At 39.4% G+C, this 15,501-nt stretch overlaps 1 protein-coding gene across 1 annotated transcript in view; it reads left to right on the forward strand.

Annotated features, from left to right (window-relative positions):
- NBAS (NBAS subunit of NRZ tethering complex) overlaps positions 1–15,501 on the forward strand; it is a 363,692-nt gene that overhangs the window by 315,199 nt on the left and 32,992 nt on the right. Inside the window, exon 48 of the mRNA XM_065891748.1 lies at positions 453–648. Within this exon, the coding sequence (XP_065747820.1) occupies positions 453–648 (196 nt within the window). The remainder of the gene's footprint in view (positions 1–452; positions 649–15,501) is intronic.

Here is a 15,501-nt window from a genome sequence, read left to right on the forward strand (position 1 = left end):
GGCTGGGGCACAAACCCATGTCCCCTGCATCGGCAGGCAGACTCTTAACCACTGTGCCACCAGGGAAGCCCAAAAAGGGAGTCTTTTAAGCCCTGGGAACTGGATGGGCACTGGGCATACATCTTCACAGAACTTTGAAATAAGCCGTGCTTCTTAATAAACTTTGCTTAAGAAATGGAGTAGCTAAGAACATATTGATTATGTCTATCTGCTTTCTGTAACTCATTTGAACATGATACTGTTTAAAAATCACATGCATTTTACATAGTTTTTAAACACCTAATGTGGTTTGCTTTAAGCTGTTTAAAACCTACATTTTTCCTCGCAGTAGGAAAAAAAATAAAGTCACCCAACAAACAGTTGTTTAGATCAGTCACCACATTTGATTACTGGAATTAGAAACTACTAAGTCTTTTCTTTTTTTCTTTTTAATCTAACCCTTGATTTTGCAGAGAAGAGCTGGTGTCCTCTGAGGACCTGCTGGAGTGGCTGCGGCCTTTCTGCGCTGACGACGCCTGGCCCGTGAGGCCCCGCATTCAAGTGCTGCAGATTCTGGAACAGTCATTTCACCTGACCGAGGAGGATGGCAGGCTCCTTGTGTTCTTTAGAACGGAGGCCATCCTCAAAGCCACTTGGCCCCAGAGACAGGTAAGGGAGCATCTGACTGCTATTTCTTGATTACTTTAAACCACCTTCAGGTGAGTAACCAGCTTGCTCATGCAAACTTCCCAGTATGTTCATCAGTCCAACTCTGTAGTCGTTAAATATGTGCAACAGATTTTGTTTTTATTTTTCCGTATGTTTGAATATGCATAGTAGATGATGCCTCAGTCACCTAACATGTGTATCCAATTTTTCTCTTCATAGGGTACAGTCGGGATTTTTCATAGTATCAGTTAATTATGGCAGCTCACCCTTTCCCTGGAGAAATGCAGATCTAAGTGGAAATTCAGCATGCAGTATAGCTATTTCATTTCTTTTATGCTCTGCCCAGGCACTATTATGCCCTCCCTTCTCTTCTGTATACACACAGACAAAATGCAGCAGGCACACGAGATCTTGGTTCCTCCATATCATCCTTCAGGGCTCACTCAGTCCATCACCTCTCTGGACCCTTCCCTGACCATTTCAATCTTAATTCATTGAACCTTGAGGTCCACACATTTGATCTATTATTATCATTATTACTGCTGTTACTACTACTACTAAAAGTTTTGTCTCCCCACTACCTGAAAACGGAGAAACCCTGGAGGATATACCTATCAGTTTTCAAATCCCTCTAAGTATGCTGTGCACACGTTCAGAGCTTAAATGCTTGTTGATTAAGTGGAAAGGCCAATTCCTAAATCGAAATACGGTGGCTGTTGAATTTTGGCTTAGATTCTAAACTGATGCGTCCTGAAAGCGTAGGATCTAAGAGTCAGCACTTAATCAAGTGCTTTAGCTTGCAGAGTAGGCTACAGGCCAATAAAAGTTAGAAAATAAGACTTCCTAGGTTAATCTAGTCTGCAAAAGAGTTTCCTGGAAGTCTGATTCCAACTCAATGTACCTTCTAACTTTAAAGCTTTGCTTTATCATTTCTGTTTGTTTCCTTATTATTTCATTTAAAGAACAATGAACTTCTTTTTAGAAGAGAACCAAATATTAAGGATATCTCGAGGCTCCTCTCAGAGCATCTTTAGAATTACCTCACATATTCTTATTTCCCTCTGTGAGAGAAACAGGTAAATACTGTTATCTATTCTTCAGAGTTAGGGAATTTGAGATTCAAACAAGATGGACTTATCAAAGATTCTCTAATCTTGCCAAATTGCTGAAATGGATTGTATTAAAAGTCACTGGTATCTGAATAATACTCTCTGAAGCATCATGACCATGTCACATTATTTAGTCTCAGCATTTCACTTTGAATTGCATCAAGAGACCACTAACGGGCTTTTTCAGGAGCAGTCTGGGAACACTAATGCAATGGGCTATGGCATATACTCCAGGCCCCTGGCATAGTGAATGCTCGAGGTGTGCTTGTTTTCAGCAGACCCGAAGGTCCCCAAAGCATCTCGGAGGTAAGCTCCAAACTAGGTCACATTATTTTTGCCGTGTGGAACCTTAAGTTCTGACTCATCCTGAAACAAATGAACGCTCTGACTTTTATGCACTTTCCTGACAGAGCCTCCATTTTTCAAGTTCTCAGCCTTTTTCAGTTGCATCTTCCTTGATGCCTCTGTCCTGGCAGGACGATGAGGCCGGCTTCTGTGGTTGGAGCCTCACTTCATGTCAGGTCTGTGCACCGGAAACGTTATGAAGCAATGTGGAAACTGGGAAAAGAGGAAAATATCCATCTTACCTGTTGTGTTGACACATTAGAACATACACTCTGATATTTGGGTCTAAACGCTTCAGAAATAACATAAGTATAACCACTATTTCTTCCTTTGAGTTTTCCTTGATGTTCCAGTTATTCAGAGAACAAGTTGCAGCTTTTAGATAACTTCAGTGACTTCTGGCTATTTCTGAGATTTTAATTTCATCTTAGCTGAACTTGTTCCAAAGACAGTATTTAAGGGAGCTTAGCTTTGTTAAGACTCCTTTTCCATGCACTTTTCTAAGCTGACTTGATCTTAATTTCACTGAATACACACTGTTGTCTCTCATTTGCAAAGTCTGCGTGTTGCTCCTCGTTTGGCCAGTGTTTCCTCTGGTGCTGTGAGCTTTTCAGGCCCCCAACAAACATCTCTCCAGGGTATCTCTTGACTTTAGTAAAAGTCATCTCATGTCTCCTTCGCTTTTTACATTTTCTACCTCCTCCTACTTTCCCTCTGTATAAGAACAATTTCCTGGTCCTTGGAAGCTAATGATCTGAGTTTCTTAAAGTATTTGGTAGTAGAAATAAGGAAACTACCATACATTTAGGTCTTTAATCCATTTTGAGTTTATTTTTGTATAAGTTGTGAGAAAATGTTCTCATTTCATTTTTTTACATGTGGCTGGTAAGGATGTGGAGAAAAGAGAACCCTAGCACACTGTTGGTGGGTGTGTAAACTGGGGCAGCCACTATAGAAAGAAGTAGGGGGGGTTCCTCAAAAAATTAAAAATGGAACTACCATATGATCCTGCAGTTCCGCTCCTGGGTGTATATCCAAAAAGAATGAAAATACTAATTCGAAAAGATACATACATGTCAGCGTCCATAACAGCACTGATTACAATAACCAAGATATGGAAGTAGCCTAAGTGTCTGTCAACAGTTGAATGGATAAAGAAAATGTGAGATATATAGATAGACAGATATATATCTCCAGTGGCATATTACTAGGCCGTACAAAAGAATGAAATCTTGCCATTTACAGCATCACAGATGGATCTGGAGGGTATTACGCTTAGTGAAATATTAGGGAGGGTATTACGCTTAGTGAAATATTAGGTTGGCCAAAAAGGTTGACTTTTGGCCTTTTTCTGTAAGATGTAACAAAAAACCTGAATGAACCCAGTAAGTCAGAGAACGACAAACAGTGTATGTTGTCACTTTTGTGTGGAATCTAAAAAAATAAAACAAATGGATATTACAAAACAGAAACAGACTCGTAGGTACAGAGAACAAGCTAATGGCTGCCGGAGGGGAGAGTGGTAGGGAGAGGGCAAGATAAGTGGAGGGGATTAAGAGGTACAAGCTATTAGGTGTGAAACAAATAAGTTACAAGGATGTAATGTACGGCACAGGGAATATAGCCAATATTTTATAATAACTGTATATGGAGTATATCTATAAAAATAGCAAATCATTATGTCATACACTTCAAACTAATACAACACTGCAAGTCAACTATGCTTCAATTAAAAAAAAAAATCTACCATAGTGGCTTAATTATGTTATTTGTTTGTAGAGTTCTTCGAAATAAATTAAATCACTGAGTGTCTCCTCCTTCTCCTCCTTTAAAAGTTAAGTTTTCTATGTCAGCCTCGCCTTGCTTATTCAGATCTATTTTGGAGGGCAAGTGAATTTGGTAGGGGAACGCTGCCTTATAAAATAGCTGTTTGCTATTTAGAAAATGAATGCAAAAAATTTGTAGCATCAGAATGGAAGTAGCAACAACCTCTGGAATGCTGTAGAACTATGCCCATAGTTTAAATTTGAGGTGGTCTCCATTACTGTTTTCAAAAAACTGTGTTACCTCTCACTAGACCAGTAGAAAGATTGGGGCGCTGGTGGACAAATCATATGCATGTGTCTCCATCCTCCCTCCACTGTTGTTTTTGATCTTGGAGAAGATTCTTAAACTGTGAGCCTTGGCTGTTTGGTATGTAAAATGGAGCCTTGAACCAGAGGAGTCAGAGGATGGTTTGCTCACCTCTGTCATTTCTTCGACAGAGGTCGTCTTCATCTCCAAATCCCAAACACCTAGAAGACCCCGAAGTGTTGACTGCACAGGCTCTCATTTTCTTAATTTCTCCCTATCTCCGTCTCCATCCTCAAAGGTAATATTAAGGATAGAGACAGTCTTACAGTGTAAAGAGAAGAATAGGTAATGACATTGCAGTGTTCAATTACCAGAAAATGTGGGACTGCTACCTTCACTGAGGCTGGTAATCCTCTTAGGCAGACTTTGCATACATCAAATAGGGACTTAATATTTAATTATCCTCAAGGTGCCCAAAGTAGTGATCCCACTAATCAATGTGTTGCTGGGAAACCAGCCAGCTCCTGCAGAATACGGGCCCTCATTTCTCAACAGCTTGAAAGGCCTTCGTTTCCGTCCCAGAAATGTGCCCCAGCTTGGTGAGCAGCGGGGAGACGGAGCGGGGGGAGGAAGGTAGAGGGGGAGGGGAATGAATGTAATGTGTTAATTCCCTTGGTACAATTTATCTGAGTTTTTCAGGTTTTGTAATTTTCTAGTTAACTTGTACATGAAAAATATGGGTCAAAATACTGATGTTTCCTTAAAAAATTTCATACCCCATCACCTTAATTTTTTTTTCTGTTTTTATGTAAAAAAGAACATGTGGCTTAGAGTTTCATTTCACTTCGTAAACTTTCAGTCTGTCTGAATTTGTGGTTGTAAGTGATCAACAGAAAGAATTAGTTTAAGACAACTTCTAACCTCATTACAAATTCATTTATACATGGAAGGATACATTAGCCCTTCTCATCAGAGGCCAGCTTGGCTTCATTTGCCAAAACATCAACAAAATACTCACTTCCTTGTCAGACAGAGCTCCGACAAAGATCAGTAGGAAAAGTTAAGTGTGCGGAGCTATATTTAGTTCCTTACAGAAGAATTACTGTTACCTTAAATGTCTTCAGAGCTAAGACTCATTGCCATAAATGATTTTCTTAAATATAGGATAATATTTGATGTTAAAAATATGTGTTCACACGAGTACTTCTCTAATAGCCATGAAATCACAAATTCCTAGAACTAGAAGACACGTTCAAAAGCATCCTTGTTCAGTAGTCACATTTTATAGAGAGGGATGTGGGTGTCCAAAAAGGAAGAAGTTACGTCCTCAGATTTTATCCTAAATGTCACCATTTCCAAAATGACTACATCCACCCAGTCACAACCTATTTTATGAGCATTTTTCTCTTCTAATCACTTACCCCTGTCTGCTAACTTCTTCCCCTCTATCTGTCTGTCTATTTATTATGTGATGTCTTTCTTCTTCCATTAGAATATAAATTCCATGAGAACAGGGATCTTACAGACACTCAGTAAGTATTTGTTGAATAAATGAATATTAAATCTTAAAAAACATGTCCAAGGTCACCTTTAAAGTGGCAAGGCCGAGACTCCTGACGTTCAGTCCGACGTTCTTGCCATGAATGATGATTAGACCATGCTGCTTCCCCCTTACATGCAAATAAAATGATTTGCTCGGAATAATGCAACTGTTTCCTTAGAGAGTGGCCTGGTGCTTTTAGATTGATACTATTTTGTATTAACTTGCCGTATTTTGCCGATGGTGATTTCTGACCAGCTAGTTGCTTCTCATGTGGAAGTAAACAAATCAGAAGCACGTTTGTCCACATATGAGCAAGAGATCAATGTGCCTTTTTTCCTAAAATGATTAAAGTTAAGCGAACATCCGTATTACTAGGTTCTGCAAATGTTTGGAGACCTTGAGAAGGTCCTTCCTTATGAATAATGGGTTCTTCCTTTAAAGATTTCACCCTCTTGTCACTGGCATCACAGGGGGAAGATAAGGAGACTGTGGACTGTGTCTGTCCTAAGTGCACATCACTGCACTTCATCTTTAAAACAGCCTTGCAAAGTAGTTACCATTCGCTGTGTTTTAGATGAGGTCACGTGACCTAGAAGATGAGGTTACATGACCTGCCCAGCTTGTGAGCTATAGAACTGGAGTTCACATCCAGTTCTGTGTGAGCTGGAAGCCTGTGTTCCTTTTGGCCCCGTAGTACTCCTCTTCCTATTTGCCAGGGGAATACATTCAGCAGTAACATTTCGGTAGCATGCTCTGCTGTCCTCTTCTCTTCCCGCTGTCACTTTATGTGGATTGGATGTGATTAAGTGTGAGAAATCAGGAGTTTGATTCAGAGAACAGAAAACATTGCTTCATCTTTTAGCATTTTCCACTCTCTCGATACACAGCATTATATGTGTTAATTGCTGCTCAGTTAAAACATTCTGAAAAATGTGCCTAATAACTGCTGTTTGAACTGTACGCTATGTGAAACATTCATCGAAGATTCTTCAAGCATAGATTATGCACTGTTCCCTCTGCTACTCTCTGGGGTTAGAAAAAGAGACAAAGCAAATGGGAGTAAAGCGTTTGGGCTCTTCACCAGGTAGACCTGCATTCAAATCCCAGTTTCACCACTGACTAGCTCTCGGGACTTGAACTAGTTACTGACCCTCTTACAACCTCAGTTTCCTCATGTGTAAAATGGGAATAATATGTGTGAGGGTTAAATGGAATTGCACATGCAAAGCTCTGACTCCGGTCCAGGTAGATGGACGCTGTTGGTGTGGGGACTCCTATCCGATGGAGAATGTAGATTTGTGAACAGAGAAGCAAATCCTCTAAGTGCTTCGGTGCTGTGGTAAAAGTCTGCACGGTGCGTGGGCTCAGGAGGGCAGGCAGCTCTTCTGTCTGGAGGTGGTGAGGAAGACTGCTCTGAGGAGGGCATCCTTGACCTGAGTTCAGCACAGCTGGGTGTACGGTGTGGAAGCAAGAGCCACCGGGAGATGAAACTGGAGAGAAGCAGGTCGGATGGTGGAGCCGCCCCCGTGTCCTGCTCAGCTTTTACCCCAGTGACCCTAAGGCCTCCCGGAAAATTGGCACCCAAGAAGCAGCGTGATCAGATCCGGGCTTTAGGAGAAGCCCTCTGACCTCTGCATGAACACGGGACTGGAGGGGCACCAGTTAGGGGACAGAGGCTGTGGTCAAGTTGCCTGACCTTGGCCCTGAACTTTGTATCAGCTTCAAAGATGGAAGAGGATAGAAAAGAGAGCTGAAGGAGTTTCTACCAGTGGACTCGGTGACTGCTTGGGTGCAGGAGATGAGACACGAGTCCAGTGCCTTTCTGATTTCTGCTGAAGTTACCAGGGAGGAAGTGGTGCTCCTTAGCTAGCTAGGAAATACAGAAGAACCCGGTTTTGTGGAGAAAGACACGAAGTTCAGGGCTGTCAGTAGTGTGTTTTAAATCTCAACAGCACTTTTTTGGGGAGTGGGGGTGAAATAGGGAGGCCCTGTTTATCCCCTTCACGCAGGCAGATTGTCCTCATAGCCTTACGTGGGTCTTAGTTCACAGCAACCACCTCCTGGGAAATAAACCTGAGTTTAGTAAATGTCACTGCATGGGGATGGCTTTGACTCCATCACAGGGCACCCTTCCCCAGGGTCTGATCAGCCCAGTTGGCTTTGTTTATAGTGGGACAGTAATATCCAAGTGCCCTTTGCTTGGTAGCAGTCGTGCTCCCAAGGAGCTGCATTGCTATTGTCTCTTCATTCCTCTAATGCATTAGAGGGAAAAGTTGAAGAAAAATAGGGGGAAAGAAGCAGGAAACATACAAGTGTTTGCATACCGGAGGGTGGTGCGGATGTGAGGTAGTTGGACATAAGTTCTCTAATTTTTTTAACTTTTCATTTTGAAAATTTTATATTTAATACCAAAAAAATGATGTCAACTATACAAAGAATTTTACATACTCTTCATGTTGGTTCACCAAATATTACCATCTCAGATGACTACAGCTAACACTGATACAATACCTTATCTTTTTTACCCATCATTCAGATTTTGTCAGTCGGCCCACTAATGGTTTTTTTTTCTGATCCGAGTCCGGTGCAGGTCACACGTTGCACTTAATGCCATGTCTCCTTAGGGTCCCATAATCTGAAATAGTTCCTCATTCTTCCCCCCCCCCCCGCCCCACCTTTTATGACCTTGACATTTTTTAAAAAGCACTGGCCAATTATTTTGTAAAATACCACTAAATTTGACTTTGTCTGAGTTTTGTTCGTGTATTCAAGTTGTGCTTTTTTTTTTTTTCCTGCGGTACGCGGGCCTCTCACTGCTGTGGCCTTTCCCGTTGCGGAACACAGGCTCCAGACGCGCAGGCTCAGCGGCCATGGCTCACGGGCCCAGCCGCTCCGTGGCATGTCGGATCTTCCCGGACCGGGGCGCGAACCCGTGTCCCCTGCATCGGCAGGCGGACTCTCAACCACTGCGCCACCAGGGAAGTCCAAGTTGTGCGTTTTTGGTGAGAATACCACAGAAGTGATTTTGGGTCCTTCCCACTACGTTATCTTAGGAGATATACGGTACTGTTGTGTTCCTTTACTGACAGTGTTCATTTTGATCACTTGATTGAGGTGGTGTCAACCATATTTCTTCTATATAAAATTACCTTTTTTCCCTTTGGCATTAATACGTGTCTTGTGTTGAGGTACTTTGAGATTGTGTAAGCACTGTTTCTCGCCGTACTTTCACCAGCTAATTTTAGCATGCATTGATGACTCTTGCCTGAGTTAATGATCACTGTGGTGTCTCCCAAATGGTATTTTTTAGCATTTGTTCTCCCCCGTATGTATTTATTCATTTATTTATTTATTTACATCACTACAAGCTCAAGGATTCTCATTTTGTTCTGCGGTTGTAATCTATTACTGTCACCATTTTAATGCTTTGCTCAGGTCTTCTCCTGCATCCTTTTGACTTGTGCCCATCCCATCACTTTTTGAACCACAGACGTTCGAGACCCTCTTACACTTTCCCTGTCTGGATCTGGATTCAGTCATTGACTTTAAAGAGCTTGATTTTTTAAATAAAGAGTGACATTTAGAAGCCAGGACTCGGGTGCTAGGTGTACTCATTGATGCAGTGGTATTATAGTTTCTAGATCCTCTTAGGGGACAGAGCACACATATGTCTACATCTATTTTTATGTCTGTCTATATTCATTTTTAAAACCATGAGTTTGTATTGATCCTTCCCATTCCAATCCAGTTCCACACAGTTTAGTCTTCTCTCTTTCCTTATTTGTGAACTCCTTTCTCTGTCAGTGAGAAACTTGACTCTCATTATCCACAATGTATTTATTTATTTGCTTAATCCTAGAGTACATATAAAGTAGTTCTGGAAATTCCAGCCAACTTACTAGCTAGAATGTTTGTGTAGAGCTCTTTTTGTCTTTAGCCTTAGAGTAATAGTACTCAAAAATCTTTTTTCAAGGTTACTTCTCCTTCCCTCTCTCTCTCCCTCCCTCCCCTTCTCTCTCTCTCTTTTTCACGCGTGCGCGCGCACACACACACACACACACACACACACACACACATACCACCTCCACTGTGATTTGCTTATTCACTTACAGATAGATTAATTTTATTTCTATTTGTATGGTTTTTGCTGTTCGTGTTTATTTCAATTATGGATCCACTTTCTGAATATGTGAAACATTTACATGGAATGTGAGAGATCATTCTTTGGAGTTTGGCATTCTTCCGTTTTCACTTACGATACTTTGAAGTTTAGACATTCTTGGCCTGTAATCGTGCTGAATGTATGGGTTTTATTTAATTTATTTGTTCTTGTTCTTTTTGTTTTGGAGGATATGTAGGTATTCTATATAGAGAATATATAGGAGGCCACTAAGCTCAATGGCCACCGTTTTCTTCTACTACGCATAATTCTCTGGATAACTTCTAACTGTAATAAAAGTAGATTCAAAATAAACACTCTGGTCATTACAGCAGAAATCTGTTTTTACTTAAGCTGAGAAGATGCTTCACATACTATCAGTTTTCATGTTTTTTAGAGCCATCTATGAACCAAACATTAGGCTTTGTATGTGTATCTTATCATTCGAACCTCATAATAACCCTTTTTTTTAATAAATAATAAAAACATTTACTAGATGTTATGTTTTCCTACATCCCAACAGGTGGAAGATTTTGTCCATAGAGAAATGGCAATCAGTTGTTTACAGTTGATGTTTACATAGGGATATTAGCATATTTAAAATGTTTTCAGACAAAATGAGCAGAATGTCCTGGTGTAACACAATATGCAAACAACATCACATTTTTAAATTTTTTTTTTTTTTTTTTTTTCTTTTTTGTGGTACGCGGGCCTCTCACTGTTGTGGGCTCTCCTGTTGAGGAGCACGGGCTCCGGATGCGCAGGCCCAGCGGCCATGGCTCACGGGCCCAGCCGCTCCGCGGCATGTGGGATCTTCCCAGACCAGGGCACGAACACGTGTCCCCTGCATCGGCAGGCGGACTCTCAACCACTGTGCCACCAGGGAAGCCCAACATCACATTTTTAAAAGATGCAGTTACTGGAATAAATTTTAGGATGTGTATTGGATAGATAATTCTGTATTATGCAACATTTGAAATTAGCCATGTTGGCAAAAAAGATGTTTCAGTGTGGACTTCCATGATTCCGGTCAAGGACGAGTCAGTGGTGGAACATGTCATTAAACACAGAACAGTAGAGAAGCTGATTATAAGACAAAGTCATGGATCCATTTTTTTAATGAGGAATTTTGTTGCTTACATAATTATCAAGGCAGCCAAATTAGCATATTTACAAGAAAAAAAGGAAATTTCCTAAATCACAGGAAGATTTTGATGCAGGTCTCCCTGTGATATCACTATGAAACTGATACAAATCATAATAACCCTTTTGATGGAAGTGATCTTATCATTCCATTCAACACATGAGCAAATAGGCTCAGAGTAGGTAAGAAATCTTTATAGTACCTCTGCTAAAACATAGCAGAATGATGTATAATAATGAACTACCAATACTGTGGCTGCCATAGTAGCTCAATGTTAACTCAGTGTTAGATACCTATACAGGCGTGTGTGTATGTATGTATATTGTCCTGTATTATGTTATATATTATATTATATTATTTTCAAAGTACCCTGATAGGTTAGGTATTATTACCTTATTTTTACAAATGAAAACACTAAGGCTTGGTGAGGTGTTTTTACATGGTCACAGAGCTATGAGGTGGCAGGGCCAGTATTCCACCTGAGTCTGAATGATACACTACAGTGAAAGCATTTCCAGCTCCATGAATTATTCTATTAATACTTTATCAACATTAACTAAAAAACAAAGTCTGGCCTTAAAAGATTGGCTTGTATAGCAGTTCTTTAAAGTAAACGTGTATTTATGGAGACTCTTATGGCGTGATTGATTATTTGTCCTAGAGAAAAAATTTGTAAGGCAAATCTTCTCATTTTAAAACAAAGTATTTCCCCCCTCTCATATGTCTCATTTAAAAATGTTTGCATTAAATATTTAGCCATGTGAAAATATGTATTATGTATTGAAGTTACAACAGCACTTATGGAGGGTGATTATGGAATGCTTTATTGTGTAATTTCTATCTTTTGAGATACAATAAATTAAGTAGGCTGTAGAACATGGCTCATAAGTGTGGTTGCTAGCTTTTTGTGTATGTTTATGTGTTTATGCACCGCACATACAGCCTCAAACATCTGGAAAACCCTTTGGAACTTAATTCTTTCATTGGGTTTCCCCCGATCCCAAGGGCATGTTTGCTGTGCCCTAGGAGAGACTTTTTATGGCAATAGAGAACCATTTATTCTTGAGGAGTTCACAAATATACAATGATATACAATATCATTTTCCTAATATACCTTAGGAGAGAAGCAGAGGCTAAATGTTTGTGCTCATCACCAGACCTAGAGGCAAAGGTGGGAAGTAATTCAATCTCTCATTTCTTTGTTCCTTATCCGTACACCCTCTCTTTGGTAGATATTCTTCCCTCCGCGTGGGCTAGGGAAGGCTGTTTGAACCTTCAGGCTGTTTCAACAACACATTTTGCCTTTATTATAAGCAGTGCAAGATATAGTACTTATGAAATTCTCTCAGTAGCTACATCTATTCTTTAGTTCTCTGCCATAGAAATGGGAAAATCTCCTAGAAGATATAGCTATCCTACTTTTAGTATTTAAACTTTAGTCCTATTACCACAATTTTATGTTTTCTATTTAATAAAACTTAAAAATACTCAGAAATGGACATGATCGTAATTTACGTTCTGTTTATATTCTCTTATCTAAGAATAATAATCAGTTACTATAGTTATTAGTAATAATACTGTTTACTGAGTACTTATTGTGTGCCAGATACTGGTCTAAGCACTGCTGAGATTGGTGGGGTAAGTCTAATAGCTTCTGACTAAGTCCAGCAGAAGCTTATGACTTCTTTGTCTTCTAAAAATTTGACTTTCCTTCACCAAAGATCTTGATTAGACCCAGTGGACCCAACAGACAGTGTTGGCCACCAGAAACCTTATAAAAGGAGTAGCTGTAACATACAAGGGTCTAGTATTGTAGAGATCATTTCTGTTACCTTTTCATATTTCTGTATATCTACTGAAGTAGGGATTTTTGTTTGTTTTGTATTTTGAAGCCCTGTGTACAGAAAGCTCAGCCTGACCTGACTGTGTTCGTGAATGGAGTTGCACAGTGCCTTGGTAACTTTAAATCAGGTGTCATCATATGAGCCTTTTAGAACAGCTCATAAACTCACATTCAGGATAGGAATATGGTGACTAGTGATACTACTATCAGTAATAATCCTCTACATGTTGGTGATTTTTTTCTATTCATAAAGTACTTTCATATGCATTAATACCTTGTTCATGTTTACAGATATCTGAAGATAAGGTAAGCTGCTATCAATGCCTATAGGAAGGTGCCGATTGCAGGAGAGGTACCTCAGTTTAAGATAGTCATGCTCACTTTCAAGCAGCCTCAGAGAAATTTAAGGTTAAAGCTGTTCTCATCTGAGAATAAGTGACTCAGTCCACTTTTTCAAGGACAGTCACTCTGTGTCTGATAAGGAGGCTGCAGCTGCTTGACAAATTGACTTACCTCAAGGGCTAAAGTCGCCCAATTCAGTGAGGAGAGAAGCATCAGTTTCAGAGACAAAAGGGAAAGAAATGTTCTTATGTTTGCGTCACATTCGAATTTTGCCCTTTAAAATCCTGTGATACTTAGTTACTGGTGTCAGTATGGAGTCGTCACCAACTCTGTGGTGCCTGTAAAATAGTGAACATTTTCACCCCCTGCTCACTGGGGAAGGGACAGAAGTGTTAAAACAGATACATGTTCCTTTTGTTTTCACTGGGGAAAAGGACAGGATAAAACAAAGTGTAGGGGAAAAAATAGCAATTTCTCTCAATTTTATTTTTACTGATCTTTGGAAGGCATGCTTAAGAGTCATTTCAAATACTTTAATTGTTGCACAAATAAATGAGACTTTAAAAAGAGATAAAAGTTAACCCGTGATTCCATTATCCTAAAATAGCCATGTTTCTTTGTATTCTTTTTCTGTCCTGCCTAATCTATAGGCATAATTCTTGTTAGAAGAAATCATAGCACACATCCAGCTTTCTGCTTTTTCATATCTAGCGTATTATATAGATGATAATATAAATAATACCCATCATTTATTGTGTGCCTACCATGTGCCAGCCTCTTGCTAGCTATCTTATTTGTATCCTCTTATTTAATGTTCACAACCGTGATATAAATATGAAGGATCTTCATCTTACAAAAGAGGAAATTAAGCCTCAGAAAGGTCCAGTAATGTCTCCAAAATAAACATTTTTCTGTATTACTTTGACTTTACCAACACTGTTTTAAAAGCTGCACATTGAATTGAATTGCCCTTTATTATTTATTTTAGAGTCTCCTTATGGTAGTATGTTATGAAGTCCTTATGAAGTATGTTGGAGCATTTGATAGCCACCTACAGTTAGTTTTTCCTCTCTTTTAAAATACATTCTGTAGTCATTTCATATTCTGTTTGGACACCGAAGTCATTTCTCTGTACCTCTTATACTTTTATGAAATATATTTAGATACTGGGAATATATATTTCAATACAGACTGCAGTACTTCTCAGAAAAGAGAGAATCTGATTCTTTCATAGGTCCACATTCATGCTCAGCCAGTTGCCTTGTTTTGGGGTATTTTAGGGAATTTTAGTTCCCATGATATTAATATAAATCACATGCTCTCACAATCTCTGTAAGCCCCTGAGATGTGTTTGCTTTAACTTTTATTGTCTCAGAGCAATACTTCTCTTCCTAAATTTTTTTTTTTAGGTAATTTGTCAGATTTATGACATAGTGATTTTCTTCAACTGAAAGTTGTTTAAATTTTTTTACCATTAATGAGCACTATTACTAGTTGTGATATGAAAATATATTGGGACAAAACCATCTTATAGAAGTATGTAGATAACATCAATATTTTTATTATATTTTTTACCAAAAAATGTATATTGGTCATTTGCTGTGCTTCATGTTCCCTGCTGATCACTAGGATTTTAATTATAGCTGACTTTTTTAACACTAAAAATTTGAAGGCATTTTCATTAAAATTAAAACCAAAACAAGAATGCCCAATATCATTATTAGTTTTCAGCATCCTAGTCAATGTAGCAAGATAAGAAACAGAAATAGGAGCTATAACTTTTTAAAAAGTCAAAATTACCATTATTATAGATTGTATCATCCTAATTTCTGGAAAACCCAAGAAAAATACTGAAAATGACTAGAAGTAATAAGTGGAACTTATTATAAGGGCTGAAATCAATGATAGAAGAATACATAGTATATGTGAAAATAACGCAAGTCACTGGTATAGGGGCTTAGTATATATGGGTCTAATTATAAAGACGTACCTTTTTTTTTTTTTTTTTTTTTTTTTTTTTTTTGCGGTACGCGGGCCTCTCACTGTTGTGGCCTCTCCCGTTGCGGAGCACAGGCTCTGGATGCGCAGGCTCAGCGGCCATGGCTCACGGGCCCAGCCGCTCCGCGGCATGTGAGATCTTCCCAGACCGGGGCACGAACCAGTGTCCCCTGCATCGGCAGGCGGACTCTCAACCACTGCGCCACCAGGGAAGCCCGAAAGACGTACCTTTTTAAACTTACTGTGTCATCATTTTCTTAAATAAATTTTACAGTAAATATTACTCTTCAAAAGAAG

The sequence above is a fragment of the Phocoena phocoena genome, chromosome 14, assembly GCF_963924675.1.
Source record: "Phocoena phocoena chromosome 14, mPhoPho1.1, whole genome shotgun sequence".
Taxonomy (NCBI): Eukaryota; Metazoa; Chordata; class Mammalia; order Artiodactyla; family Phocoenidae; genus Phocoena; species Phocoena phocoena.